Consider the following 25,726-nt stretch of genomic DNA (forward strand, 5'->3'; position numbering starts at 1 on the left):
TGTTCAGGAGCTCAGGAGGGGAACAGCCACTTCTAGAGCTCTGTGGATGCTTCCCAGAGCCTTCAGTTAAACCTAATCCCAGAGCTGGGGGCTCTCTCTGAGCTCTGTTTCTCCCTTCCCACATTTTAACCCATTTCTCAGTACTAGGGGCAGAGCCATGTACATATTGCTTTCACAAGTCTCTGTGTGATAAAAGCACAGGACCAGTTGTTACTCTCCCCTGTTCTCAGGGAAGGGGCTGATTCTCCTTTTCCTGGAGGTGTGTTACCTGCCCATGCTGCCCCAGACCTGCAGGGCTGGTTAAGCAGCAGAGGGCAACGCTTCAAACACTGCAGATTTTGGCCCTGTGTAAACGCTCCCTCCTTTTCCACATCCCCCACTTGGTCGCGGTGGGGTTTCCAGTGCTGCATCCCTCCTCATTTCATCCATCAGCATTACAGAGACAGGAGGGCTCCGTGCTACCAGCCAATAACGTTTCCTTTTGCCATTTGCAGGGAGCAGCTGCGGACGATGGCAGACTGAAGCGCGGCGATCAGATTTTAGCGGTTAATGGGGAAGCTTTGGAAGGTGTTACCCATGAGCAAGCTGTAGCTATTCTGAAGCGCCAGAAAGGAACTGTGACATTATCGGTGTTATCATGAATGTCCTTGCACTCACAGAGATAAATGCAATTATTTTAGAGCATCGGTAGAGCTATAATAATACTGCTCAGCTCTGAGCCGGATGCAAAGCAAACTCTGGCAACAATTAATCAGCGTTCACCCCATTGCCAGGATGGGCAGTGTGCGTCTCCAGCTTCGTTTAACCTTCCACACTGATCAGCCTTTCTCCCTGCCCTCCCCTACTTCTGGTGGCTTTTGAGTTTTCTCTGGACAACTTTGATTAACGGGCTTTGGAGAATAAGATCCGTTTCACTTTATTTACACGTCAGTTTACCTCCACTAGTCTGAACCCCAGATGCGATGGCTGAACCTGGGCTCTGTTCACACACAAAGGAGAATTTAGATCATCAGCCAATCTCATCTGATGAGCAGAAATAAATGCTGAGTGACTTGTCATCTCACTCATGATTTACTTATGCTAATTGTCCTTTCAAGTATGCCAGAAAACATTAGCAATGTAATTAAATTACCACTGTTCCAAATGATGAAATATCAAATTCTCCTCTGGGAAATTATTTGTGTTCAGCACAGTAAGTCTGATAGTCAAATGTGAACTTCTCATGTTTATCTCTTTGGGTAGGTCTATGGAAGTTAGTCAGAGGTAATTACTGTGATGTGTCAATTTGCAGCCTTTAGCGTGAAAAATAAACGAGGGGAGAGATAAATTTATTTTTTCAGGCTTTGAAACGTTTGAGCCTTTTCAGATATTGAGGCAGCATGAACAACAACACATCTCGTTCTGTTCTGCTTATATTTTTAAAGCAAAAACGTGCTGATACATGCTGGGCGTGTTGCATACAAAGGCAGCGGTTGTTGTGCCAAGTGGCAGCATAACTGTTCGTCCTGAAACTTTAATGAAGACTAAAGTTTGCTTCGGCAATGTGATCCTGTAATCCTGGTAGTGATGGCTGTCCCTCCGCACGCTGTCTTGGAGGCCAGGTGAAGTTAATCCAAACCAGCTCACCGTTCCTCATTTCCAGGAGTCCCCCCAGGGTTGGGTAGTGCTGAAAGAGGCTTTCATGGATAAGGAGGGTGGCTCTCGGGAGCTCTGGGGCTCAGTTTTATGGGATGCCCGCCACCACCAGGCGGTGTGGAGCTGATGCTGCAGGAAGCGGCTGTGAGAGGTCGCAGTGATGCTCTCCATGGGGCTGCTGCCTCCTGCTTCCCCAGGGTACAACACACTGCAGGAGTTCCCAGCCACAGGGTGCAGCCGCAGCCCTTGAGCTCTCTGGCATGAGCTCAGCTGTCCTGTGCAGTGGAGGTGGGATGCAGCCACGTTCAGCCAAGCAGCAGTGACTCGGTTACGCATCGCAGCCATTCCTGCAGCGATGGTACAACCGTGGCCTCAGTGATTTAGCAAATGAATTTGGCAGGCAGATTAATGGCAGTGCAAGTCGTTGTGCTTTAATCTGCCTATCTAGAGGAACAGTAGGGTTTGGAAGGAAGCAGCCCAGTCTCATTTGGGCTGTTTTGTGTAATTTATAGTGATGATATAGCAGGGGAAAAATGAGAAGGGTCAGAGTGTGTGTGTGTGTGTGTGTGTGAAAACTGCTCATCTGATGTGAAAAATCCCTAGAAATAAATGGAAAGAGTAATGAAAACGTGTAATGCAATGGCCAAGTAGCACAAGTAGAAGTACTGTTGTGTGTGTGTTTTAGCTGGGGTGGGTATTCCCCCATGTTAGGTAGAGGAGCACAGACCAAAAGGAGCAAGCAGGGGTTGCTTGCAATGAGCTTGCATTGAAAAGATTTTCTTTAGTTCATGTAGAAGTTTTCTTTGACTGTAGGCAATCACAAAGTGCATTTAGCCGGCTGGGACTCAGGGTGGGTGTTCTGTTTGTAGTGCCTGCAAGAGACTTCACATTTCAGATGGATTCTCACTGGTTTGCCAAGTGAAGGCTTAGTGGGACCTTGGCTGTAGACACAAAGCTGTATCCAGATGTGTGTAACAACCTGCCTTTGGCTGCACAGGTATCCAGGGCACGTGGAAGTTCAATGCAGGTAGGTGAGCTGTGGGGAGGTACCTTCAGAAATACTGCGTAGGACTTATGAAGAACATGTAATGGTTCCTCTGGTTGGTTTGGGTTTTTTCAGACATTGCATTCCTACTCTAAGAAGTTGCTGCATTTAATCGATGAAGTTTTACGTGGCTATTTATTAGCCTGTTATGCACATACTGTTCATACGCATAAAGAATAGAATTTATGGGCTGAGATATTTTGCACTTCTCATTACTCTGAATGAGATAACATTTTCTGCTTCTTGTAATCTGCACTTTGTGTCTTGAATATATTACTGCCAAAAATCATATTGCAACTAATTGATAAACCAGTGACCATGCGGAGGAGCGTGTGCTCTGTGTACAGGACCAAGTTAGGTAATTAAATCTGCATTACGCTTGTCTGGGTCGAGGTGTTCTGGTTTATTTAAAACTTTATTTCTGTGCAAGGGAAAAGCAATTAAACCTCCTGATTGTATGTTTACATATATCAGTAAAATGAGACATTTTATGACTTCAAAGATTCTAAATAAAGCTCGGTTACTTAAGTAGCTGTGCATTTTATTTTGTTGTGCTTTTTTTCTTTTTTTCATCGCTACAGTTTATTGCATGAGATATCTTTGTTTTCAGTTCCAAGCAGGGCTCGTTATTGCCTTTGTGAGGGAGCAAAAGCTACAGTAGCAACCAAGGGCCAGGCACAGGATGACTGCGGTCACAGGGATGTGCTACAGCCACTCACCAGGACGGCTCCTGCATGGGAAGGGCTCTGAGTTGGGAACGGCCACAGAGAGGTTGCTCACAAGGGGCATGCAGGCAGCAAAGCCAGGGAGGTAATAAGAGGATTAAGAGGAAGGTGCAAAGCAACCAGTGTTGTGACCAGACGTTTTGAACTCATGGTGCCGCTGGAATGGGCTCTCCTGCCCTGGTTGTCAGAAGGGACACATTCCCTCCTTCATCGAGGACAACCTCAACATCACCAGGAGCCATCGTAGGGCTGGTTGTATTTCTAGGCTAATTCTGCGAGGTGGAAGCTGTGCCTCTATTTACACTGAGGTTCTGTCATCCTCGCCATGTGAGTTCACTGCGTGCCACAAAGTGGAGCCATCCCAGCATCATCCTCATGGCTGCGAGGGTCAGCCTGCTGCAGTGGGACTGTGGCAAATGGCACCGCTGTGAGTGGAATAGCTGCAATGCCTCTAAATTCCCTGTAGTTAATCAAATGGCAATTACCACCCTGGAAGTCTGACTTACACAGAGCCCATTGAGGTAATACGATAATGCTGAGATGGAGCAGTTAATGTACCTTCGCCTGAAAGAACTGGAATGAATTAATTTAACATTACACATGTATAAAACATTAGTTTTTACAGTTGTGCTGAGCATTGATATATAATTCCATTATCATCTTTCTCCACGGTCTCGCACTTCCATATCCATAATTTAGCTGTATTTACATTCTGGTTAAGCATCGTCACAGCCATTGTTTTTCATCTCGGCAGCAATGGGCGCTTTGTTCTCTAATGGACGTATTCCTGTGATACCTGCACCTCAGGATGGCAGCAAGTCAGAGATCCCAGTGTTCTGCAGCATCCCAGGCTGGAAAGGGAGGAGGATCTCATCCTTGATGCCTTCATCCTTCTCCCAACGAGACCCAGAGGCTCTGCTCCATTGGCACATGTGGTAAAGCACAGCAAGGAAAGCAGCATGAACTCCCTGCATCCTTGGTGCCTCTGCTGGAACTGCTCTGGTAACATTAAGAGTTACATCCTCATCAGAGTAATGGGACCGATGGAAGATACATTGACACGGGGTTATTCTGCCCAGCTGGGATGCCCCGGGCTGAATGCACACATGCTGAGCGTTCCTTCTACTCTCCATCTTGCCCTAAGGAACAACGCACGGCTGCAGTACTGCATTGCCTCACCAGCAAGCTGCCACCAGGAGGAGGTAAAAACCAAAGCAAAGATTTCTGCTTCTGAAAAACGTGCTTTGGATGCAAGTGGCCGCTTCCCCTTCATTGGTCCTTCACCCTGCGCACGGCTGCTGCTGGTGGTGTGTCCAGCACTGGCTGTGCAGGACGAGCCCTGAGCTGTGGGTCCCCGCTGTGCAGCTCAGTTGTGTGGGTGCACGTTTGGAAATGGAATTTCACCTCTGCAGCCTTTGCATCGTTTGTTGTACTTTGTTGTACTTCCCTTACTCACAGAGTGACTGCGGGTTCTTAAACAGAAACATCTGCCCTCCAGCCAATATCCCCTATCAGCATTTTGAAGCTTTAAGAAATCCGCTGTGGTTTTGCTTGCTGTTCCCGATCCCATCCCGCCTCTCCCCATTCCCGGCTGCTGCTCCTCTGCCAGGAGGCGGCAGGAGGTGACACATCTGCCCTGAAGCCGCTGGGAAAGCCGCCTGCATCCACTGTGTGTGCTGAGCCCGGCTGGCCCGTGGCATTTTCTGCTGAACTCTCACTAGATGGAGCAATTGACAAACTGTTCCATCTCTGCTGCCTTCAGCCCACGCTGCCCGGAGCTCCCAGCCTCAATGCCTTCCCCTGCAGCAAAAAAAAAATCATCTGCGCTGAGAAGCTCATCCCCCCAAATGTATTAGATACTGAATTCCAGCAGCAGCATCCCACCTGCTGCTGGGCAGTTCCTGCGTGCTCAGCACGGAGCTGCGGTGTTTCTGGGGTGAGGCACTTGTGGATGCCTGTGCTTGGAACTCAGATTGTTGCCTTTCCCAGCACCCAGCTGCTGCCTGCGGAGGCCCGAGGAGCTGAGCCAAGGCACGGCTGCCAGCTGCCCTGGAATGGAATTAACAGCACCGAGGTCGGAGTGAGGTGCTCTGCTCTCACTGTGCCCCTTTTTGGGGCTGGGGACACCCCTCGCCTTGTGCCGCTGTGCTGGGAGGCAGGCGGAGAGATGGAGGCCACAGCACTGGGAATGAGCTCAGCTCTAACAGCAGCCAACTGCAACACTGACAGCAGCCTGGACAGTGTTAGCAGTGCTGCAATGATTTCACCCCTTTCCTGAGATTTATGGCCTTGAGCCGATAGTGAGGAATTGTCTGCACCCTTACGGTGCAGATGGAGCCTGTGGCTTCCATTGCTCACATGTCTTGGGATCGTTATCACAGCAGAACGGGGCCATTTGCCTCCCCAAATTTCTGGATGCCACCTCACAGTCCAAGCAGCCCCAGTGCGTTGTCCCTGAGCCCTGCAGGGGCTTTGTTGCTCCTGTGGCATCACCCCCTGGGTGCCACCATCCCACTGTGTACGGTGACCAGGGACTGATGACCCTGGTGTCCCCAGGACGCCTCCTGGGCTCACATGCATTGGAACAAGAGCAGTGCTGGAGGGATTTCTGCAAGGATTATCCCTACATGAGATAAAACGTGCCAATAGCTGACAGCCATCCAGTTTTCCAGTCCAACTGTGATCCTGAGGGCTGTGGAGCAACATAGCTCCACTGGCCATGACGGAGATGCTGCAGATGAGGCTGTTGGGGTCCCTGCTCCCCAAAGGAAGAGACATGCTCTAAGTGCCCATATGGAGAGTGGAAAAACCCCGAGTAGCTGAGTTCTCACCATTCTTTCCCTCTGTAGCTAATCAGCTCCCCAATGGTAACCCTGCAACGACTGTTAGATTAATTCATTTGCTTGCTGTGAGTTAATTGTCTCCATTTGTACTGCTCAGAGTTCGTGCTGGGGATGTATTTTTGCTTGGCTATATTTAGTTTGATTTCCACCACGATATCAAAATACAGAAATTCAGTCTGGCTCTGGTGCTCAGTGGCATTGAAAATCCCACAGGTGATTTGCCACATGGGGCTGTTCCAAGGGGCCCAGCACTGTCTGTGTGAGTTTTGCCATGTTTTCCATAGTACCTGAGCTGCTGCTGCTGCTCCGAGAGTAAATCCCAGGCTGAGCAATCCCCGGGGAGATGGTTTGAGGGGAAAGAAGGAACTCTGAAGCCAAGGAATGAAAACAAACATCCGGAGGCTGCGGGGACAGAAAGAGTTAGAAAGTGATTTCATGGAGTGTGTGTGTATGTGTGCAGTGTGTGAGGGGCTCTCTGACGGGCCCTTCTGCTTTTGGAGCTCTGTCTGTCCATCCTTTTGGCCTTCCAAGGGTAGCAGGAACAACAGCAAACACAAGTGAAAGTTTAACTTGGGTTTATTCCTATGTGGGGGAGGTAACTGTGTTGGGGGATGGGGTTAAAAAAGGCAGGTGGGTGTTTTGTGGGGTGAGTGCTTCCACCTAAAGGACGTGGTGGAAGCAAAGCAGATGAAGCAGACACCAACACATCGGCTGAAAACGAGATCTGCTCTTAGCCGGGGCGAGGATGTTGTGCTAAATCCCGCTCTCACAGTGTGGGTTGGGCTCCATGCACACCAATGGGCTTCATTTCCCCATCAGCTCAAACTTAATTAGAAAAAATAAGAGCCATACGGTAATTCTTGAGTCCAGGCAAAGCAGTGTCTGTGCGTTTGGGTCTGCTGTACTCAATTTCCTACAGCACTGATTTTTAGTTCTTATATCAGGCCCATGTGAGCAAACATAAATAGGATGTTATACCTTCTGTAATCCATCAGACTTGTGTTTGTTGTTACTTATATCAACAGTTGCTGCCTCCTGCTGCATAGGGGAGAGCTAATAATAAATATTAGGACACAAATTACAACTTAAATGCAATACAGGTAAGTGCTCAATTAACAGGGCAGCCCCTGGTAAAGGCTGGAACAGCTCCTTCCATTCAGCTGCCGTCCTGCCAGGGCTGTGCAGCGAGTGTTAACAGAGGGCAATCCAGAAACTGCAAAACAGAACGTGAGCTGTTTGTGGCAATGTGGGTACAGAAGTGGGTTAATGAGGGCAGTGACCCCAGCTGCACTTGTCCTTCTCTCTCCCTGTATCCTCCTTGCTGGGTTCATTCGCTGTGGCCGTGCTGGGCGCTGTGCAGCAGTGCAATGATGTCCTCATGGCCGCTCCTCTGGGCAATGGACAGTGCTGTGTCTCCATCCTGCAGGAGGGACAGGTGCCATTGATGTGACCAACACATCAGCCTTGCAACGTTCACCGGGCCCTAAGCAGGCAGCCTGGCCTTGGTCAGCCCAGCCAAACTACACCACGTGTAGTGCAGCCGGCTTCAGGCTGTGCAGGGCTGAGCACACCTCACCTTGTCTGTCAGTGCCAGCTGGCAGCCAGGCTGGGCCAGCAGCAGCCTGACCATGTTGGTGCTGCCCTGCCGGCAGGCCACCATCAGCGCCGTGCTGCCCCGCTCGTCCTGCATGTTGATGTCGGCCTGGCAGGCCAGCAGGGCCCGCACCATCGCCTCCCGCTCGTGGCTCACCCCCAGCATCAGGGCTGTCTGCCCTCCCTGCAGAACACACAGCTCAGATCAGTCCTTTACATGCATCACCCTCCTGGGCCCTTCAGCACTGACTGCTGCCTGGTTGTATGAGGGTGTTGCCATCTCTGGGACAGATGTGTGGATCTACCCTCCCTGGGCTGCAGATTGGAACTGTTTTGCTCAGAAAAAGGGTTTAGCAAAACATTCAACCTTCCTGCATCCCTCAGCTTTCACCTCGTCCTCCCCTCGAGCTGCAGGGAGCTGCAATGTGGGCACTCTGCAGTTCTGCTGGGGTTGCTCTTGTCATCTTTGGGAAACACCAACCCCTGCCCACCGTGGTTCATTCAGCAGGAGGCCCTGGAGTTCCATCCCCTGAGATATTCCCGAGACATGAGGGGAGGTTATTCCCTCATTTTCACAGCCACAGTCTGAACTGGAGCTGCACCCGCTGATTTCACCAAACCCTCAATGAAGATCCCATCCCTCCTTGCAGCCCAGATAGCTGTGGGACCAACAGGAATTTGGCTGTTGTGGCTGCACACAGATGGGCTGGAGGTTGGCCAGGTTGGGTTTCGGAATGTTTTAGCCTAACACACATCCCCATAGACAGGCTGCCCTTCACCCAACACACCTGAGCAGCTCGCACATTGACGTCCCCCTCCTTCAGCAGCCTCATCACCACAGCCATGTCTTCATCTGTCTCGGCAGCAGCCAGCGGGGTGAGCATCACGGCCGTGTAGCCCGCATGGTTCGGCTGGTCCAGGCGGCAGACCCCTGGCAGAGGATGCAGGGGAACAAGCGGGATTCAGCCCAGCGAGGAGGGAGCCAAGGGAAGGAGAGCAGAGAGTGAGTCTTAGTGTGCGTGGGGAAAGGGAAGGTGGCTGTGGCTGAAAGTGCTGCCTGGCTGAGGGGAAGGATCTGACTGAGAAATGAGGAAACTCAGCGGGAGGTCCCATAGTTATACAGGACCGAGCCTTATCTCCATTAAATATCTTTTTGTTAATGGTCTTGTGAGCACAGCATTGAACAAGCTTTGGTGCTATATGTTGCTTCATTATAGTTCCTGAGGTCAACTCAATTAACTATGATGACCATAATCAAATTATATCTCTCTAAAAGATACGGTATGACATATGCCCTGGGCAACCCCCAGGCCTAGAGCTGTTTGTTTTACCTCCTAAAACAAGGGAGCAGCAGAAGGGTGAAGATCACCCCATGGTGGAGCACACCACCAAGTATCTCTACAGGTAATTGCTGAAGACATGGACACATTTCACACCAAAATGCACTTTTTTTTTTACTCTAGTTCTTCCTCGTGCTGTTCTCTAGTGCTCTATTTGGTTTCGTTTCAGCTCGGTGGGCCAGTTTCCAGCTACAAAGATCCCACTGGCAAACGCTCTTCAGAAGTGCTGCTCCCGTGATCCGGGGCAGGGCAGGCTCCTGGGGCTGCCTGCGAGCAGCAGCAACAATGGCTGCATAGATGTGTATGATAATATGCCATTTTCCTAACATTTAGCAGATTGTCTTGCCCATGAAAAGAGGCCAAAGTGTCCCTATTCTTTCTGAAAGCGCGTGCATTTTTCCCCCCAGTACAATCTCAGCTGAAAGTCCCTTTCTTTGCCGCGTGAGCTGAAAGTTCAATAGTTTAAAATGCAATTTTCCTGCAGTGCTGTGGGGTTGGTTATGCTACCAGGGGTCTGAGCTTCTTGTGCTGAGCTACAATGTGGCTGCTACAAGAAGCTGTGGGAGCCATTGGCTGGGCTGAGCAGCGTGTGCTCCATTCCACCGGACCCCCTCATCCACAGTTACCCTGAGCCATTTCCAAAACCCTGAACGTTAATGAGCCTTAATGCCCTTGATGAGCCTCAGCTGAGATCCTCATGCACTCATGGACTTGCAGCTGACCTACATAGGAGGGTGCTGGTTTCCAGCCCATCTGTGTCTCCTCCATAGACCTTGGCTCCACACCAGTCTGCTGGGTGTCAACCTACACGACTGTGTGTCAGTTGCAGCTCATTCCCAGCCCTGTCTCTGTCCCACCTTGCTTTGCTCCCAATTAGACTTACTGGGAGGGCCTGGGCTCTCATTCACCATTTGCTACATCTGGGACCACGGATGGACCCCACTGCCTGGCTCTGCCTGCAACAGCCCAGGAGACCAGGAGTGGCACAAAACAACATCCACACCCATACCCAACAAAGCCATTGCTCAGCAGGGACCTGCTGCTCCTACCTGTGTCCAGCAGGAGTTTTGCAATCATGAAATTGGAGTGGGAGACGCTGTAGTGAAGAGCCGTGTTGCCATTCCTGTCAGCCATGTTGACCACTGCCTCCAGCAGCTGCGGCTGGATGCTGCCCAGTGCCTGCAGGTAGGTCGTGACCACCTCAGGGCTGGAGGACTTGCGACTGGACACCCGGAACCACTCCTGGCAGATGGTGCTGTGGACGTGCCGCTGTGAACACCAACAGCAGTGTTACCCCTGGGCTGTGGGTGAGCCTGGTACCCTGCCTGCCCTCCTTTTGTATGCTGAACACTCAGTGAGTACCTATCCCTAACCTAGCTCTCCAAGGAATTCCTCTTACCAAAATAAAAACAATGACGCACATACAAACTGCTCTCCCATCTCAAATCCACAGTAACCCTCCCATTTCTATCCCCCAGCAGCCTCCAGGAGCTCCTCAAGGGAGCATCACCCTCTAAAAAATGCCAGAAACCACTAAATCTTAATGAGCAGCCACTAGATCTGATTAGTCACTCGGAGTCTCTCTGCAACTATATTTTCGCTGTCACTTCTCAGAGGGGATGAGCACCACATCGTCCTGTTCAGATGGAGGAAAATAGAGAAAATGGTGCACCAGGTGGGTTTGGAAATGCAGTGTTAAGGTCCCATTCCAGGATAGCAGGAGGGTTGTCATTCTGCAAACCTGCTGCTGCCCCAGCTCCCTGTCCTGCGTGCTGGCATCCTCCAGCCAATATTCAGCTTGTGGTTTTGTGAACGCTGTTCTAACTCGAGGGGGAAGGGAATTTCCTGTGGTAATGTGAATGAGTAAGCAGAGAAAGCTTACATCTCCTTCCTTCATCTTGTCCCATCTCCTTACCCAGCTGGCTATAGCATGGCAGGGCACAGCCTGCAGTGGAACACTGGGACAATCTTATCCATCAAAGGTAACAGAGTGGGAACTGCAGTTGGAATTTGATTGAAAAATATCTGTACCAGATGCTGGTCACTCGTGGTCCTTATTTCAGAGAGGTGCTGGCTGAGCAGCTGGCAGGCAGCAAGGAAATCTTCAGAGGGTTTGCATCTAAAGGGAAAATACTTTGTTAAGTCTATTATGAAGCAGAACTTGCAAGTGGCATTGAAGAAGGAGGGACGGTGTGCAGTGTAGGTCAGAATATTATAAATGCTTGTTTAAACGCTTAACACTATGGATACAAGTTGTCCCACTGACTTGAAACAGATTTCAGGTACGTAGCCAAGCACCTTTCTAAGTCTTCAAGCCCAGAGACCATGTAGGATTTCATCTTTTACAAGAATCCCAAAGCTGGAAAAAGAGATTTTTATCCTTGAATCTGCAAAGGACTTGACTTAAAAAGTTTACTTGAGGAGAGAGAAATGATCTAATTCTCACCAAACATGACTCACGCCGCCTTTCCCACAATCAACTGTGGGGCCTGAATCAATCCCCACTAGACTGTGGAGTAACTCCAAAAACATTTAGCTCTGCAAAGTCTTTTCCAGTGCCTTTGGAAGCCAAAGGCTGCCTTTCATCTGAGCACACAAAGCGCTGTCCCCAGCCCTGTAGGGGTGACCAAACACAGTGCTGTATGTCCTGTGGGTTCAGAAACACTATGGGAAGCACAACTGGTTACCTGTCAGCCTTGTGCTCAGTGCAAGGTGCTGCTTCTGCCCCAGGTTCCTGCAGGTCATCGTCTTCTCGTGTCTCCTGCACAGAGGTCCCACATGAAGCTCCCTCGCTTCCACCTCCCTCTTGCTCCTGTGTGGGCTCCAGACCACCAGCTCCTCTCTCTGTGTCACTCTCTGCGTCCCCATCTGATGGGCTGTCTTCACAACTTGTGTCTTCGCTTGAAGTAGTTTCATAGCTATTTGGGGATACCACATGTTATTCACTCCTTCCCCACCTACAAACGCAAGGCTTGACCAAGACTCATTGAAGACACCTGCTGACTCCAATGGGCCTTGAATGAAGCCCAGAGTGATATGCAAGTTACAAGGGTAGAGCCACAGCCAGACCTAGGGTTAGTCTTTTTCGGCTTCCTAAACCAGCAGGAGCGTGATAGAAGCAATCAATTAGCGACAGGCAGGGTTACTTCAGGGACTGTGTGGACTCTGTGGCAAGGTAGTACAGGCAGTATGCCAACAAACACATGCGTGCAGCTCCAATGGACTTGAGTCCACCATTCAGGCAGCCCTGCTAGAGACCTCTTGTGGTTGTCTGAAAGCGTTCATATCAAGTGTATCTTCATACATGTAGCTGTGACCAACCCAAAACAATTCTGACATTAGCCAGGACTCCTCTACTTGCTACACGCTGTGCCATTTCAGTGGCTATTAGAAGTGCTACTCAGCAAGAGCGAGTACAGCCAAAAGCAGTGGCCACAGAGCTGGAAACTGGGTGAAGAAGCACAGATGAGCACAGACCAGCATCAAAGTTGCATACAGAGCTTTATGCAGGGAAAGCAAAATGCCTTCTGCCCTCTCCAGTACCAAGTATTCTTTGGTAGGACAGGGGCACGAGCTGTTCTTAGAAACTCATGTAAAGCACATGTTGCTGCAGCCAGTTAGCTTAAAAGCCAAACTGAAGTAGATATTAGGTACACAGGGAATGATTTTCAGAGCACAACCGACATAAGGGTTTCCTTCCCACCAGGGTAAGTCCTCATTTACTGAAATGGCCTTTTCTCTGTTCCTGGCCCAACTTTTGTTGGCTGTTGCAGAGGCAGGTTGGTGGCAGCGCACCTACCCAGCCAGTGCTGACCTCCAGACCCCACAGAGTTAGTGGGAATCCTCCCACAGACCCAGCCGGGCTCTGGAGGAAGCCCCAGGAGTTTGGAGTGCACAGAATATTGGTCCCCAGGGATGTCCCTCACTGCCCTGAAAGCACCATCATCCCGGGCCTGTCTGCAGGATTACCACAGGTTATCAGAGCTGGGTTAAAGAAGGGAGGAAAGAGGCTCCATTTCAAATGGCCTTTTAATCAGGAGGTTTTGAGAGGAAAAGAGGAGAAAAAGAATTTCTTCAGCGTTACAAAGGGCATTACACATTAAAGGCAGTTTTATCTTCATAACAGATGCTTACCCACCATTTACCCCAACAAACTGAAGATTCTTTTTGGTCCCATTGCCTCCTGCATGGGAGCCATAACCTTTCTTTTTCATGATAGATTTAAGACTTGTGGTTGGTGAGGTTTCTAGCAAAATACAAAATAATAGATTAATTAAGCAGATGTGCCATAATTATCAGTGATCATTCCCGACTTGTAGCAACAAACTAGAAATCAAACCGTGAGCATCTTATTAGTTCATCTTACAGGATTCTTTATGCCTTGCAAAAAATGCTGATGCATCCAGCCACAGTCTGAACCTGCCCTGCCACCTTTTACCAATCAGGTCTCAAACATCTCCAAGTGGCTGCGAATACAAAATATACAGCTGGGAGTTACAGATGTGCTCTGTGAATATAAGCAGGCTTTACTCTTGCAATAATGTTATAATAATGTTTTATCTTTTTTTTTTTTTTCAGTACTAATGTTACAACCTCTCCTATAATACTACATAGATAAATCTTTCCATCAGAGTTTGAATATCCTCTTTATGTATTGCATGTAATGGGTCACTTATCTATTTGTAAGGTCCTTCTGACAGTGAACTGGGATTTGGTTTTAGATTCTAGTATCAGATGTGGACGTTGGTGGCCCTGCTGCCTTCCAGCCCAAGCCATTCTGTGACTCCCATCATCGTATAATTATTCCATCTGAACAGCTGTGTGACTGGGGACAGGTCTGTTCCCAGCCTAGCTGCTCGGTCAGATTGAATTGGTTTTGGTTCTGGTGAACTTCATGCTAATTTACCCCAGATGAACATCTGATCCCCATGTTCTTTCAAATTAAGACATCCAATTGAGAGGAATGGCAAGCAGGGTTATTTGATGGAATAGCCACAAGTATGGCCAGTTTTGGATGTGCTCTTGTATAAAACTGAATCACAGCTTTATCATCTCTTATATGGGTTTTATTTTATTTAAGATTGTTTAGCTTATGACGTGTAGAGATTTGCCTTTCTCAAAGACACATTTTGAGGAGGGGCTATTCCCAATCTCTCTGATACTGGTACCCCACTGAGCTCCACCACATTGCACCTGTCTGATACTCCATCAGATGGCAAGAGATTCGACCTGTTGAAACCTATGCCAATGTTATTTACCCAACTGCTGATAGTGCGTGTTCGAATTCTCCTTGTCTGCTGGCCTCTGCGAAGAGTAGGCAGACAGCAACGAGTTTAAGGAATTAACTAATTGGTTCTGGATGGAGCTGAGCTTAGAGGCCGGCTGTTTGATAGCGCTCGCCAGCTCAGGGTATCCGTGCTCCAAACACATCCACTGCTCCTGCAGCAGCTCCTGGATTTTCTTTACGTATTGGCCTATGGGGTCAACAGCAGGGAAATCTTTGGGGTCAGGGAGACCTTCCTCTCCCATCTCATCTTCAGTTTTGTCTTCACCAAAGCCTGCCTCGTTTTCACCTGCACTTGACCCAGTTCTTTTTGTTCGATAGCTTTCCGCAGCTGCTGCATGAGCAGCGAGGCTCTGGGCATCACAGCTACTCCTTTGGTTTTGGTTGTCATTGCTGAGCTGCTCGTCAATCTTCAGCACGGCGAAACCTGGGGCCTGAAGGCCAGGCTCCAGGCCAGCTTCAGTCTCTGAGCACTTGGCAAAGTGTCCATCTCCACCACCACTGGTGCCAACATCAGCCCATCCCTGAGCACTCAGCTCCACCGCCAGCAAGTTTCCATTGTCCACTCTGTGGATGCCACATCCTATGGATTGGGTGGAGAGTGGGATATTTACATTGATGCCCTTATCGTGGACTTGCTTGGAGCCATTCACATACGAGATTTCAGTGTTCACCGCTGCATCGCTGCACTGCAGCATGCTGCCGCGCTGCATGGAAGGGACTGCGTCCTCTCGCATGTTCTCCCGGCACAGCTGCTCCTCCAGCTGGGCTTTGGAGCTGGCCAGTAACTGAATGCTCTTCTCCTTTTCCTTGATCTTATGATCCTGCTGCTTCAGCACTGCTCTGATCTGCTCCACCTCTTCTTTCTTCCTGTCCAACTGCTCCTCCAGTGCAGCAATGTGCTGCTTCAGTGCAGCGATCCCACCAGGCTCTCCTGCATCTCCTCCCCTCTGCTCCTTCTCTTGGGCAGGGGCACACCTGTCCTCACCTTCCTTCAGCACGTTCAGAGCAATTTCACTTACGCTTCCCCCTGCTTTCCCATGGTTTGTGCTTTCATTTGCAAGCTGGGAGGCACCTGGTGAGGCTGAGACCAGGGTGCTGCCATTGGTGGCATCGCTGGCATCACCCTCCTCGCCCCGGCTCTCCACCACCACATGCAGCTGCGGGGCAGAGTGCTGGCCCTGCCACAGGGGCTGTGCCCTCTCCTTGGGGACATCCCGCACAAGGCCACCTTTCCCTGGCCATTCCTGCTGCTGCAAGGCCAACTCTGCCCTAGGACTCAACATGGGAGATGGCAGCGAGGCGATGCCATCGGGTGAACGTGGCATGGGACGGAACGTGCTTTCTGGGCAGCTCCCATTGTCACTGTGCCGGAGGGGACACGGCGCACAGCCATCCCCAGCCGGGGCCTGGCCAGGTGGCAGTGCTGCAGGCAGGCTGGATGCCCGCAGCAGCTGCGGCCGCCCCCGCAGCTCATCCTCACAGCGCACCAGCTCAGCGTGCCGCCGCGTCTCAGCCAGGAGAGCCTTCCTGCGGTAACTGGGCTCCTCGCCGGGCAGTGGGACCCGTGAGATCTCCTCTGCCCCCAGGGACGCCTTGCGCTGTGCACGGTAGGTGGCAGCTGGCCAGCCAGGCCCTGCAGAGGCTGCGTAGCCGTGGGAGCCGTTCTCGGGCAGGCTGAAGTTTCGGGGCAGAGTGCTGAATTTGGGCTGCTTGGCTTTGCGGTGGATGTGGACCCTCCTGATGGTGTTCCCTTTCTCAATGTCATCCACATACTTAAGGAAGTCCAGGTCCAGGTGGAAGCCGTACGGTGTTTCCAAGGAGTAGGGGAGGCTGCGGGGCTGCTCCCCATCCCCATTGGGCAGGGGTGGCTGGCCGGCTGCTGGAACAACCATGGGGAAAGGAAAAGAGATTGAATGTTGGTAGATCAAAAGCAAACAGAAAAATGAAATAGAGGTTTAGAGCAGGAGGGAAATGTTACCACTTCCTTCATCTGGCCCATTCGTTTCCGACCTCAACCCACCCTTGGCCACAGCTCTACAAACTCTATGCACAGCAGCCTAATGACATGCTAATTTAATGAAGGCTGGCTCCTTGGCCCAACAGCCACCACAAGACCAGGGGGCTGTGCGACCATATCATAATGCTCATGGAGGTGCTGCACCTCCCATGTCCCACCTGGTTCTCCAGAGGTGAACTGGGGAAGCACTCCACTAAGGAAGCCCAAAATTGCCTGAGATCATGGGAACGATAAAAGGAAAACACCCTGCCAGGTGTGAAGGCAGAGCCAGGAGCAGAGCTGCCAGTGATGGGACAGCAAATCTGTGCAGGGCTCCAAGAGCTGCACAAGGGCTTTGCTGTGGTTTAGGTAATGCACAAATGATGCTATTTGGTCTCCTTGTTCTAGAAGAACACATCTATAGAAAATGGTTAATTTACTGTTTTTCTGGTAAGGAAAATATCTCAGGGCTTATATGGTTTTCTTTTCTTTTCATTTTTTTTTCTCTTTTTTTTTTCCTTTTTTTTTTTTTTTTTTTTTCAAGAAATAAATGAGCAAAGGACCATCCATACCGTCTGTCTTCTCCATGGTGTGCTCTGCTCAGGCTGTCAGTGCCCCATCCTCTGACACACCGGGGCAGATGAGCCAGATCACTCTTGGAAAAAAAGAAACAAATATTTTTAATTTAAAAATATTCCATGATCTGAACTGAGTCCATCTGAGAGGCTCCCACTACTCCACAGGACCCCCTCACTTCCTGCATTCTGCAGCCTGTCTGGGCTGCTCAGTGCTTTCAGGGCTGCTGGAATCAGTGGCTCCTTCACCAGTAGGAACAGCCAGCTCCCAGGAAGCTCATCCTCACGGAACATCTCAGCACTACAGCTGGGTTTGGCTGCAAAAGTGGAGTTTTCTGGTTAAGATTTTCCTTCAAGTATCTGATGTGGTTCCTGGCCACATCTCACAGCAGCTCAAAGTCTTATCCTCCAAGCTGATCCCTCAGCTACAAAAGGTTTTCAAGGCAGGCACATGCAGCATGGTCTGTACCAGGTCTGTCCAGCTGCTGGGAAGGACACCGGGACTCTTCATTTCAGAATCCCACTCACATTCACGTCATTGATCAAACTGTCAGGGTCTGACTTCATTTGCTGCTTTTAATATTTTGCCTTCATAAAGGTTTTAGCTCTTGGCTGAAGTTCCAGAGCTGCTCCCCTTCCAGGGCAGCAGCCCACCTTTGCCCCTTGCTTCGCCCAACGCCATTCTCATCTAGCACTGCTCGTACTGCTCTCCCTGTCTTCAGTTCTGCAGCATCCCCCACCAGAGCTGTCCCAGAGACCACTCGCTCGTTCTCAGGCTCAGAAGCAGCTCTGCTTCCTGCTCTCCTCTGCTCTGCATCTTCTGAATTCTCTTTCTTTCCCTTACTTTTGCTTTTTGTATCTCAGCTTTCTTCATATGGAAACAGCAAGATAAACGGATCCACAGTATAGATAAGGATATATGAAATAGCAAGCTGCTGCTGCTATTCCCTTCTAGAAGCACTGAAATGACAATTTAACTGCAACATTTTTAATGACATATTAACTACAACAAACACCAGAGGGAAAACGCAGCCACATCATGCTGTATTGTTACCAAGGGATAAATGCTTTGAAGGATCAAAGCCTTTCAAAGAAACAATTCGTTTATTCATTAGGGCAAACAAGTGCACTGCCAGTTTATACCCAGATGGAAAGCTTGTAGGGCCACCACTGCAGAGAACATCATTGCTCCCAGCACCTCTGGGCTGGCACCTCCTCCAGCTCAGCCAGCTGCGGTACCTCGGCCAAATTCACCACACTTTCACTATAGAAGGCAATTCTGCCTCCTCCTGCCAACAAACAACATGTGCCAAAATGAACACTAGCCTCTCCCTCAAATGTTTTTTTTTTTTTTAATTTTCCAATTACAGCCAATTACAGAGCAATTATGAATCCCAGCTACAGTTCGACCAGTTACATTTCACTCTTCTAGGTCATTTATTTAGAGGGAGGGGAAAAAAGAAAGCCAGGCAATAGGATGTTCTTTAATATCTAGATAATTACACCTAATTGGTTCCTTTATGAGCTGGCTGGGTCCCAACTCTGCAGTCCAAACTGATGCTGTCACTTTTCCCTTTCAACCAACCTACTCCAAAATCGCCTCGTGCACAGCAGCGTCCTCAAGCATGGTGATGTCCTCGTGCACTGTGCCTGTCCTCACCTCCCAGCTCTGCGAGCTCCTGCCCAAGGCTTGAGGGAGGACAGCACCTTCTTGTTAGTCCTGCAGGCCATGCTGTGCTGAGCTGGGCTGGGTTTTGTACATCCTGCCCCCTCCCATGTTGCATAACCCAAAAGACAGCAGCATTAACACACGCTGCAGCACTGAACTTTAGCTTTTAGAGGAGGATCAGTCCAGGTCTGAGCAGCATTTCTGTTCTCAAGTCAGCCATAAATATACATACACAAAAAGGGAAAGTGGGCAGGTAAATAAGCAGGAAGGCGGCAGCACAGACTGAAGTCACCTAATTGCCAGCCCCGCACAGTGCCCAGTGCTGCCTTACAGCCATGCCTGGTAATGTTTATTTAACCCTTCCCTTCCTTCCCCTGTCCTTTGCTGCTCCCTCCCTCACTCCCCTCAGCCAGAAGAGCCAAGAGCAACAGATTTTCAAAGCAAATAACCAAGAGATAGACAGATACAGGTTTCTTTCCCTGCAAACACCTTGCTGGTAACTTTGAATTAACAGCATTTAACCCTGTGACAGCACCCAAGCAGATAACTCACTCCGCGGAGCAGCGCAGTAACGCAATCTCATTAGCTACAGCACCACATCTTTTTCAGCTCTGTCATTTTCCTCCTGCACTGCAGCAACACGCTGGCACCTCATTGCAGAAGGACAACCAACACCAGGACAGCAGCTGTCCCACTACTGCTCATACCCCCTGCAGAGCCCAGGATCCCTCCCAGCCCCCAGCCCGCTGCTGGGACATTGGTCAGCGCCCCAGCGACCTTGCTGGAAAAGCAAATACAAGTTTATGATAAGAAGCACGAAAGAGGGATTCATTTTCCAGCAAACCAAAGCATCGATCTCCTGTGACCTTCCCAAGGACAGCCCGAGCCTGCTGCATGCAATGAGCCACTCTTCACAGCACGTCTCTCCTTTTCACAAAAACACCAAGTGCTTCTCAAGGGCTGTCCTTTCTATCAGAAAGATTATTTAAGAGACGGTCAATGATTAACACCGCAGTTCCTATTATACCTGGTGCTGCTTGCTGTGCCCCGGCTGGCTCCCTGCACGCTGCACCTCGCGGGCTGAGCACATCCATCAGCTACTGCGCCTGGCGCCTGGCAGGGACACACCAGCAGCTGCCTCAATTAAGAGGCAGCATCCTCATTAGCAGCCGCAGAAGGTCTCAGTGTTAAGGAAGAATCCCGCTGCAGCCCTGCAGGGCCGGGGACAGGGACAGGATAGGGACGGCTCAGTGCTGCCAGGCACCTCAGTGACCCCAGGCCAATGCCTTTGGCAGTCAAGCCTGGGAGCTCCCATAGGCTTGCACCCACAGCTGCTGGGGCTCTGCAGGGCTGTGCAGAATTGCTGACACCCCCAGGCTTGCAGCAGGAAACAACCCTCAGCATCAGCACTGAACTTTCCAAAACTTGGCACTTCCCAAGGCAAAGTGCCCACACCCACACACAGCCCATGTCTGGGGATGGGCTTTGGGCAATGACCCAGGGCACGGAGCGGAGCCAGCACTGCTCCTTAACTACAGCGCAACCCCGATGATTGTCAGTCAGGAAGAAACACATGGAGCCACTTAATGTCTGCAAAACAGCGCTGCAGGCACTCCGTCAGGCTCATTTTGCTTACGCGACTGCAACATGGGATTTTAGCAGATGCAGCTTCAAGAAAAGCAGAAGGGTTTTGCCTCTGCAGGAAGCAGGCAGCCTGGAAACGGGCAGAAGCGGAAGCAGCGCTCCCATGAGCGCTCCCCAAGGCCGGGGTCACTGTGCACTTGAGCAGCAAGGGATGAGCCCCGCTGTCCTGCAGTACAGTTCTGCTCTCCCCACTCCTCAGAGCTCGTTCATTGCTCACTTAAACTCTTTTGGGTCAGATTTTTGTATTTTAGCTATTCATGCACATCTTTTTTGAGCATATTCATTGGGGTTTGATGACTGTTCTCTGTACGGAGCACCATGATATAAAACTCAATACGTTTTTGTACGGCACTGATTTTAAAGTGAGCCTCAAGGAATTCTTTCCTTCTTCCCAAAGGAAAGACCTCGCAGGAAGCTTTTTCTTGGAGTATTTCCTTATTGCAGTTACACACATCAGACCTGCAGCTCGGGCCAGATGGAATCCCCATGGGACTGAAGGTCTTCAGTTCTGCATTCCGGTGGAGTCAATGAATGAATGGAGTCAAAACACACCAAACTGGGCTGGCACTTCGTGGAATCACAGAGTCACCAGGGTTGGAAAAGCCCTCTGAGCTCTCCAAGCCCAACCCCAGCCGGACCCCACTATGCCCACTGCCCACATCCCTCAGTGCCGCATCTGCACAGCTCTGAAACACCTCCAGGGATGGTGACTCAATCCCTTCCCTGTTCAATGCCTGACTGCTCTCGATGGATCTAAGACAGCAAAGATGCAATATGGGTGCCCAGATCTGGATCTTCGTGTGCTGCATCCCACTGAGCAGGAGGAGGGCACACATTTCCTGCAGCTGATGGCCCTGCATGGTCCTGCCAGAGTGCTGCACACTGGGGACACAGACAGCTCATACCTTGTGCCATGGAGGACAGAAGTCCCAGCCGAGAGCTGCTTGCTGTCACACAGAGGCTGCTCCCACAGATGATGGGAAACAGATGGCGCCAAGCAGCTCCAAGCCACCCCCTTGTCCTTCCCCATCCCCACCAGTTCCACCTCACAGAAAGAACCCCATCCCCTACTCAGTGCTGGTGGGGCTGATGGGCACAAAACAGCACAGAAGAGCAGGAGCGCTGTACTTGTCCTCAGCACACGCGGTACCCAAAGGGTTACGGCAGCGCCTGTTCCATCCAGCGGTCTGCAGGCTTGCACAACACCCGCGCTGGAACACATGAACACGGCCTCTTGGGAACAGTTGTTGTTGGGTTTTTCAACATGTTTTCACTGCAAAGGAAGAAAACCAATGTAGTGCACGGGAAGGAGCTTCCTTCCAGGAGGAGAAAAAGAAGTCTGAAAACTTCTTGGTCTTGAGGAATGGCTGCTGATCCTAGAAACCTCCACATCCCAAAGTAGCAGTGCTGAGTATCACAGCCAGGGTCTGTGCCGGGCCCGGCACAACTCCAGGAGCCTCTCCAGGCACCCCGTCAGACGGCGGATACCGATTTTATTAAAGCTGCTTATTGCTGTTTAATAAATGCAATGAGCTCCCTGCCAGCGTGTCCATTAGGGACGGTTCAGGACGAGACAGGGAGGTATCGGATGTCCCAGCTCTGCCTCTTTTATGGCTCACCGGCACAGGAAAATGCTCACATTCATCCCTTGCGTTGATAACCTCTGTTGAGCTGACCTTCAGCTCATTCCAGCTACAGTCCTAACAAACCCCGGGTGATGCTCATGATTTTATCACCCTCCTTGAAACCTGTGATGTTTTCCCTGAAGTCTCCTTTCCCAGAGCCAGGTGATCCAAACGTCAATTGAAACCATGAATCCAAAGCTCTCCAATGTCAGAAAGCAGACAGAGGTCGGAAGCGCCTCACTTCTGGCATTCTAATCACTCTGCTTCTACTGTGGACCCAGGAGATGGATGCAATGATCCTTTCCAACTTGGGGTATTCTATGATTCGATGATTTACTCTTTTTGCCCCAGTGCCTTCAGATTGGGGGCTTCTGGCCCTGTTCAAGCTGCTGCTTTCCATCTTCTCACCTTAGGGGCAAGTAAAGACCATCCATGTGGTTGAAAAGCTGGTAGCAAGTTTAGGACAGCAGGGCTGTCCTTGGCGCGGCCTGGGTTTGGTGCACCCTTGGCTTACTTTCCATGGATGAGCCTGAGCTTAGGCACAAGCTAGGCTGGAAAAATCTTTGGTTCCTAATGAAAACCAAAGGGTCCTTTGGGTGTTTTGGAAGCTGGGTGTGGAGGTGACCCACCAAGCCCAGGTTTTGGAAGAAGCATTCCTTCTTCACCATTCCTCAACCACTTGCTGTGCGGAACTCAGCACTGGGGGGGGGGAAGGATGGAGGATGGAGGAGGGTATGAAGGGATCTTGTGCAAAAAGTGCTTATTTAGGGATGAAACCCAGAGTCTGTGGGACTGGAAAAACTCACAGCAATATACAAAACCTCCTAACTTGATAAGCCTTGAGGGGCAGGGGCATGGATGTGCCACTTTCTGACCAAGATCCCACTGCACACTGCCACTCTCCAAGGCTCACATTCAGCAGAGGAACAGGCTGAAGTTACAGATTTAAAACAAGCTAATCCAAAGGACTGGAGCCACTCTGTTTCACATTACTGACTCCACCAACCCATTCATTTTGGCAGTATATTATCATAATAACCACAATAACTCCGTCCGGCTTCGTTTTCATGTGAAACCTCAGATGCGTAGGACTCGCAGCCTCCGGAATCATCAATTCCACCGAGGCCTAAAATAAATACAGGCTAAGAAGGAGCTCTCTGCATCTGGTTTCTCCCCATGGCTTTGTAACAGAGATGGCCGTGTGTGAAAGCTGGAGCTGAGCTTTCTCGCTCCCGCGCCCCAGGCAGGGTCACCAATTCCCTGGGACTGCCCAAAACCCATATCTTGTTGGAATGACCAAAGTCTTCATCATGTAAGTCCCACTACACGCACCAGGGTGGGAGAGTGGGATCCTATGGGATCCATATGGTCTGTACCAAAGAGCCCTGCTTCTCCCCAGCAGAGGGATCAATCACTGCTGTTTCTGTTCACAAATTATTTGGGAATTCTCAGACTGGTAAAGGAGAGGGCCCATGTAAGCACAGCACCAGGATCTCGTACTTTCGTATTCCAGTTTTGGGGTGATTTTGACAAAGCTGCCACCTCATCACTCCTTAGCCACAAAGAAGGAAACACTTCTTGGAGGTCCCATAACTCACAGTTACACCTCCAGAAAGGAGATGAATGAGACAACCCCACTCAGGACAGTCCTAGGGAAGGGGGCCATTCACCCAGGGCAGCCATCTTCCCACCTTGAGCCTACTGCATTGCACTGGAAGTCATTCACCAACTTTCTGCCATCACCCAACCAATGCCTCCCCCACATACTTGGGACACAGACCGCAGCTCTCTGACCGCGCTGTGGCACCGCAGCATTCAGTCTGAGCAAGTGGAAAGCCCCAAATCATAGCACTGAAGAAATACACAAGACCACCAAGTCCAGCCCCAGCCCACCCCCACGGTGCTCACTGCTCATATCCCACAGTTCTGGAACACCTCCAGGGCTGGTAACTCCACCACCTCCCTGCTCTGCCTGTGCCAGTTCATTACCACTCTTTCTGAGAAAAAATTTCTCCCAATATCCAACACGAAGCTCCATCGGTGCAAGGTGAGGCCATCACCTCTTGTCCTACAGCTGTTACCGGGGAGCAGAGATAGACCCCGCCTCACTACACCCTCCTTTCAGGCAGTTCTGTCTGCACGGGGCACGGCACCCACGAGCCCTACGGGATGCACGCACGGATCGGGGGGTAGGAGAGCAAACTCGGGCAGGGCACAGCGATGGACGGCAGTGAGAGTTGCTGTGGGAATGGGGAGAGGCCGCCGAGCTGGCTGGGTTGGGGCTCGCAAAACCGCAGCGGGGCGGCTGTAGAGGGCTGCGCTGCCCGCAGCTCTGCTTGCATGCAGTGACGCTCGGGGTCCCGCCGGCGCCCGGAGCCCCCGGCCGCTCCGCAGCAGCCATCCCGGCCGGACACCCCGAGGAGACTCCCGGAGCATCCCCCGGCGCTCTCCCACGCACCCCGCAGCGTCCCCCAGCACTCGGCCAGCATCCCCCCAGCGCCCCTCGGAGCATCCTCCCAGCGCCCCACAAGTCCCCCCCGCTCTCCGCCGCTCCCCGAGCACCCCCGGGCTCCCCGTTCCCGGCACCCCCGATCTCCACCCCCGGCCCTACCTGGCACGGCGGTGCCGCGGCCCCGCTGCCTCCTGCGGCCGGGCCCGGGGAAGCGGCGGGGCCGGGGCTGGGGCCGGGGCGGGCCGGGGCGGGCCGGGGGCGGGCCGGGCAGTGCGAACCGCCGGGAGGGGGTCGGGGCCGGGAGCCGGAGGGAGCGGCTGCAGCGGGAGGGGAGAAAGGCACTTTTTGTTGTTGTTTTGCTTCTTTTCTTATTGCGCTGCGTTCTTTTATTTTTTTTCTTTTGTGCGTTTTTTTGTTTTTTCCTTTTTTTTCTTTTCTAGCCGTTTTATTCGTACTTTTCTAACCCGGCAGCTCATCCCGTTTGCACAGATGCAGATAAAGGGGAACACAACACTGTGGTGCTGCAGGATTTGTGCTGCCCAACCCGCTTCCAATTGCACCCGCACCTCAGCGGGATAACACGGCACATACAGCGCAAATTTACGCTGAGTTTGGGGCTCTGGGCTTCCTCACACATGATGTCCGTGCTCCTCGTGTGCCCGCTTGCAGCACATGGCTGTTCAGGATGCTGCGAGCCGTGCGCTGTGCCGAGCGGTCCCCAGCCCTACACTGAGCCGCGATGGGAGCACAGTGCAGCGCTCTGAGCACCTACAGGAAGCGCTTTGCGGTTGCTGACATTGAGCTGAACTTGTGCTTCGGTCTGATTTCCCCGGGGCTGAAATTAAAGTAGTGATAAATGAAAGCCGTGGGGGTGGCTGTGGGAAGGAGCAAAGCAGCGCACAGCTTCATGTGCCTCTGTGAGCGTGTCCTGCTGAGCAGGAGGGTCGGCAGAACGTACCAAACAAAAGGGTTTTGAGTAAACCAGATAAAGACCAGTGCCCCCATTTGATCATTTTGGTTTCACTTGCTCGATATTTTGACAACAAAGATCCTATGAAATGTATGCAGCCAAAAGCGAGAAATGTGCACGCATAAAACTTCTGTGATCCCTCTTAACCCGAGGAAACAGCAGCACTTTCAAGCCAACGGGGATCCATCGGGAGGACAAATCCACTGCCTGAATCAGGAGGTTCTGAGTCACGGCTGGGGTGGGAGGCAGCCCCAGATCCCACCCCAGTTCCATATCCCCTCCTGGCCCCAAACCACATCCCCAGTCCCACATCCCATCCCCAGTCCC

The 25,726-nt window shown here is 51.1% G+C and overlaps 2 protein-coding genes across 14 annotated transcripts in view; one reads left to right on the forward strand and one right to left on the reverse strand.

Annotated features, from left to right (window-relative positions):
- Positions 1-3,224, forward strand: part of PATJ (PATJ crumbs cell polarity complex component) — a 137,085-nt gene extending 133,861 nt beyond the window's left edge. For all 6 annotated transcript variants that reach the window (XM_015870723.1, XM_015870722.1, XM_015870720.1 and 3 more), the window contains one exon: positions 495-3,224. In XM_015870723.1, coding sequence (XP_015726209.1) covers positions 495-522 — 28 coding nt within the window. In that variant the 3' untranslated portion in view covers positions 523-3,224. The remainder of the gene's footprint in view (positions 1-494) is intronic.
- Positions 3,225-6,806: 3,582 nt separating this feature from the next.
- On the reverse strand, positions 6,807-24,659 carry KANK4 (KN motif and ankyrin repeat domains 4). 8 transcript variants are annotated; one of them, XM_015870727.1, is made up of 10 exons: positions 24,589-24,659; positions 17,037-17,119; positions 14,440-16,344; positions 13,316-13,427; positions 11,869-12,099; positions 11,213-11,300; positions 10,231-10,450; positions 8,630-8,772; positions 7,825-8,025; positions 6,807-7,668 (listed from the first exon to the last, which is right to left on the reverse strand). In XM_015870727.1, exons 2-10 carry the CDS (start codon positions 17,050-17,052, stop codon positions 7,576-7,578), a joined length of 3,009 nt encoding a protein of 1,002 aa, XP_015726213.1. In that variant the 5' UTR covers positions 17,053-17,119; positions 24,589-24,659; the 3' UTR covers positions 6,807-7,575. The 8 variants fall into 8 exon arrangements, with proteins under 8 accessions (XP_015726213.1, XP_015726210.1, XP_015726214.1 ...); XM_015870724.1 differs by having other exon boundaries at positions 14,440-16,347; XM_015870728.2 differs by lacking the exon at positions 24,589-24,659 and adding an exon at positions 21,258-21,383.
- Between the last annotated feature and the right edge of the window lie 1,067 nt (positions 24,660-25,726).

This window comes from Coturnix japonica, chromosome 8 (genome assembly GCF_001577835.2).
Source record: "Coturnix japonica isolate 7356 chromosome 8, Coturnix japonica 2.1, whole genome shotgun sequence".
Taxonomy (NCBI): Eukaryota; Metazoa; Chordata; class Aves; order Galliformes; family Phasianidae; genus Coturnix; species Coturnix japonica.

Coding starts and splice junctions, on each gene's coding strand:
- KANK4 (XM_015870724.1), bottom strand. Junction 11,301..11,868: donor ACTGAGCACAAGGCTGACAG/GTAACCAGTTGT, acceptor TTTTCCCTTTAG/ATGCAAACCCTCTGAAGATT. Junction 10,451..11,212: donor CCACGAGTGACCAGCATCTG/GTACAGATATTT, acceptor TGGTGTTCACAG/CGGCACGTCCACAGCACCAT.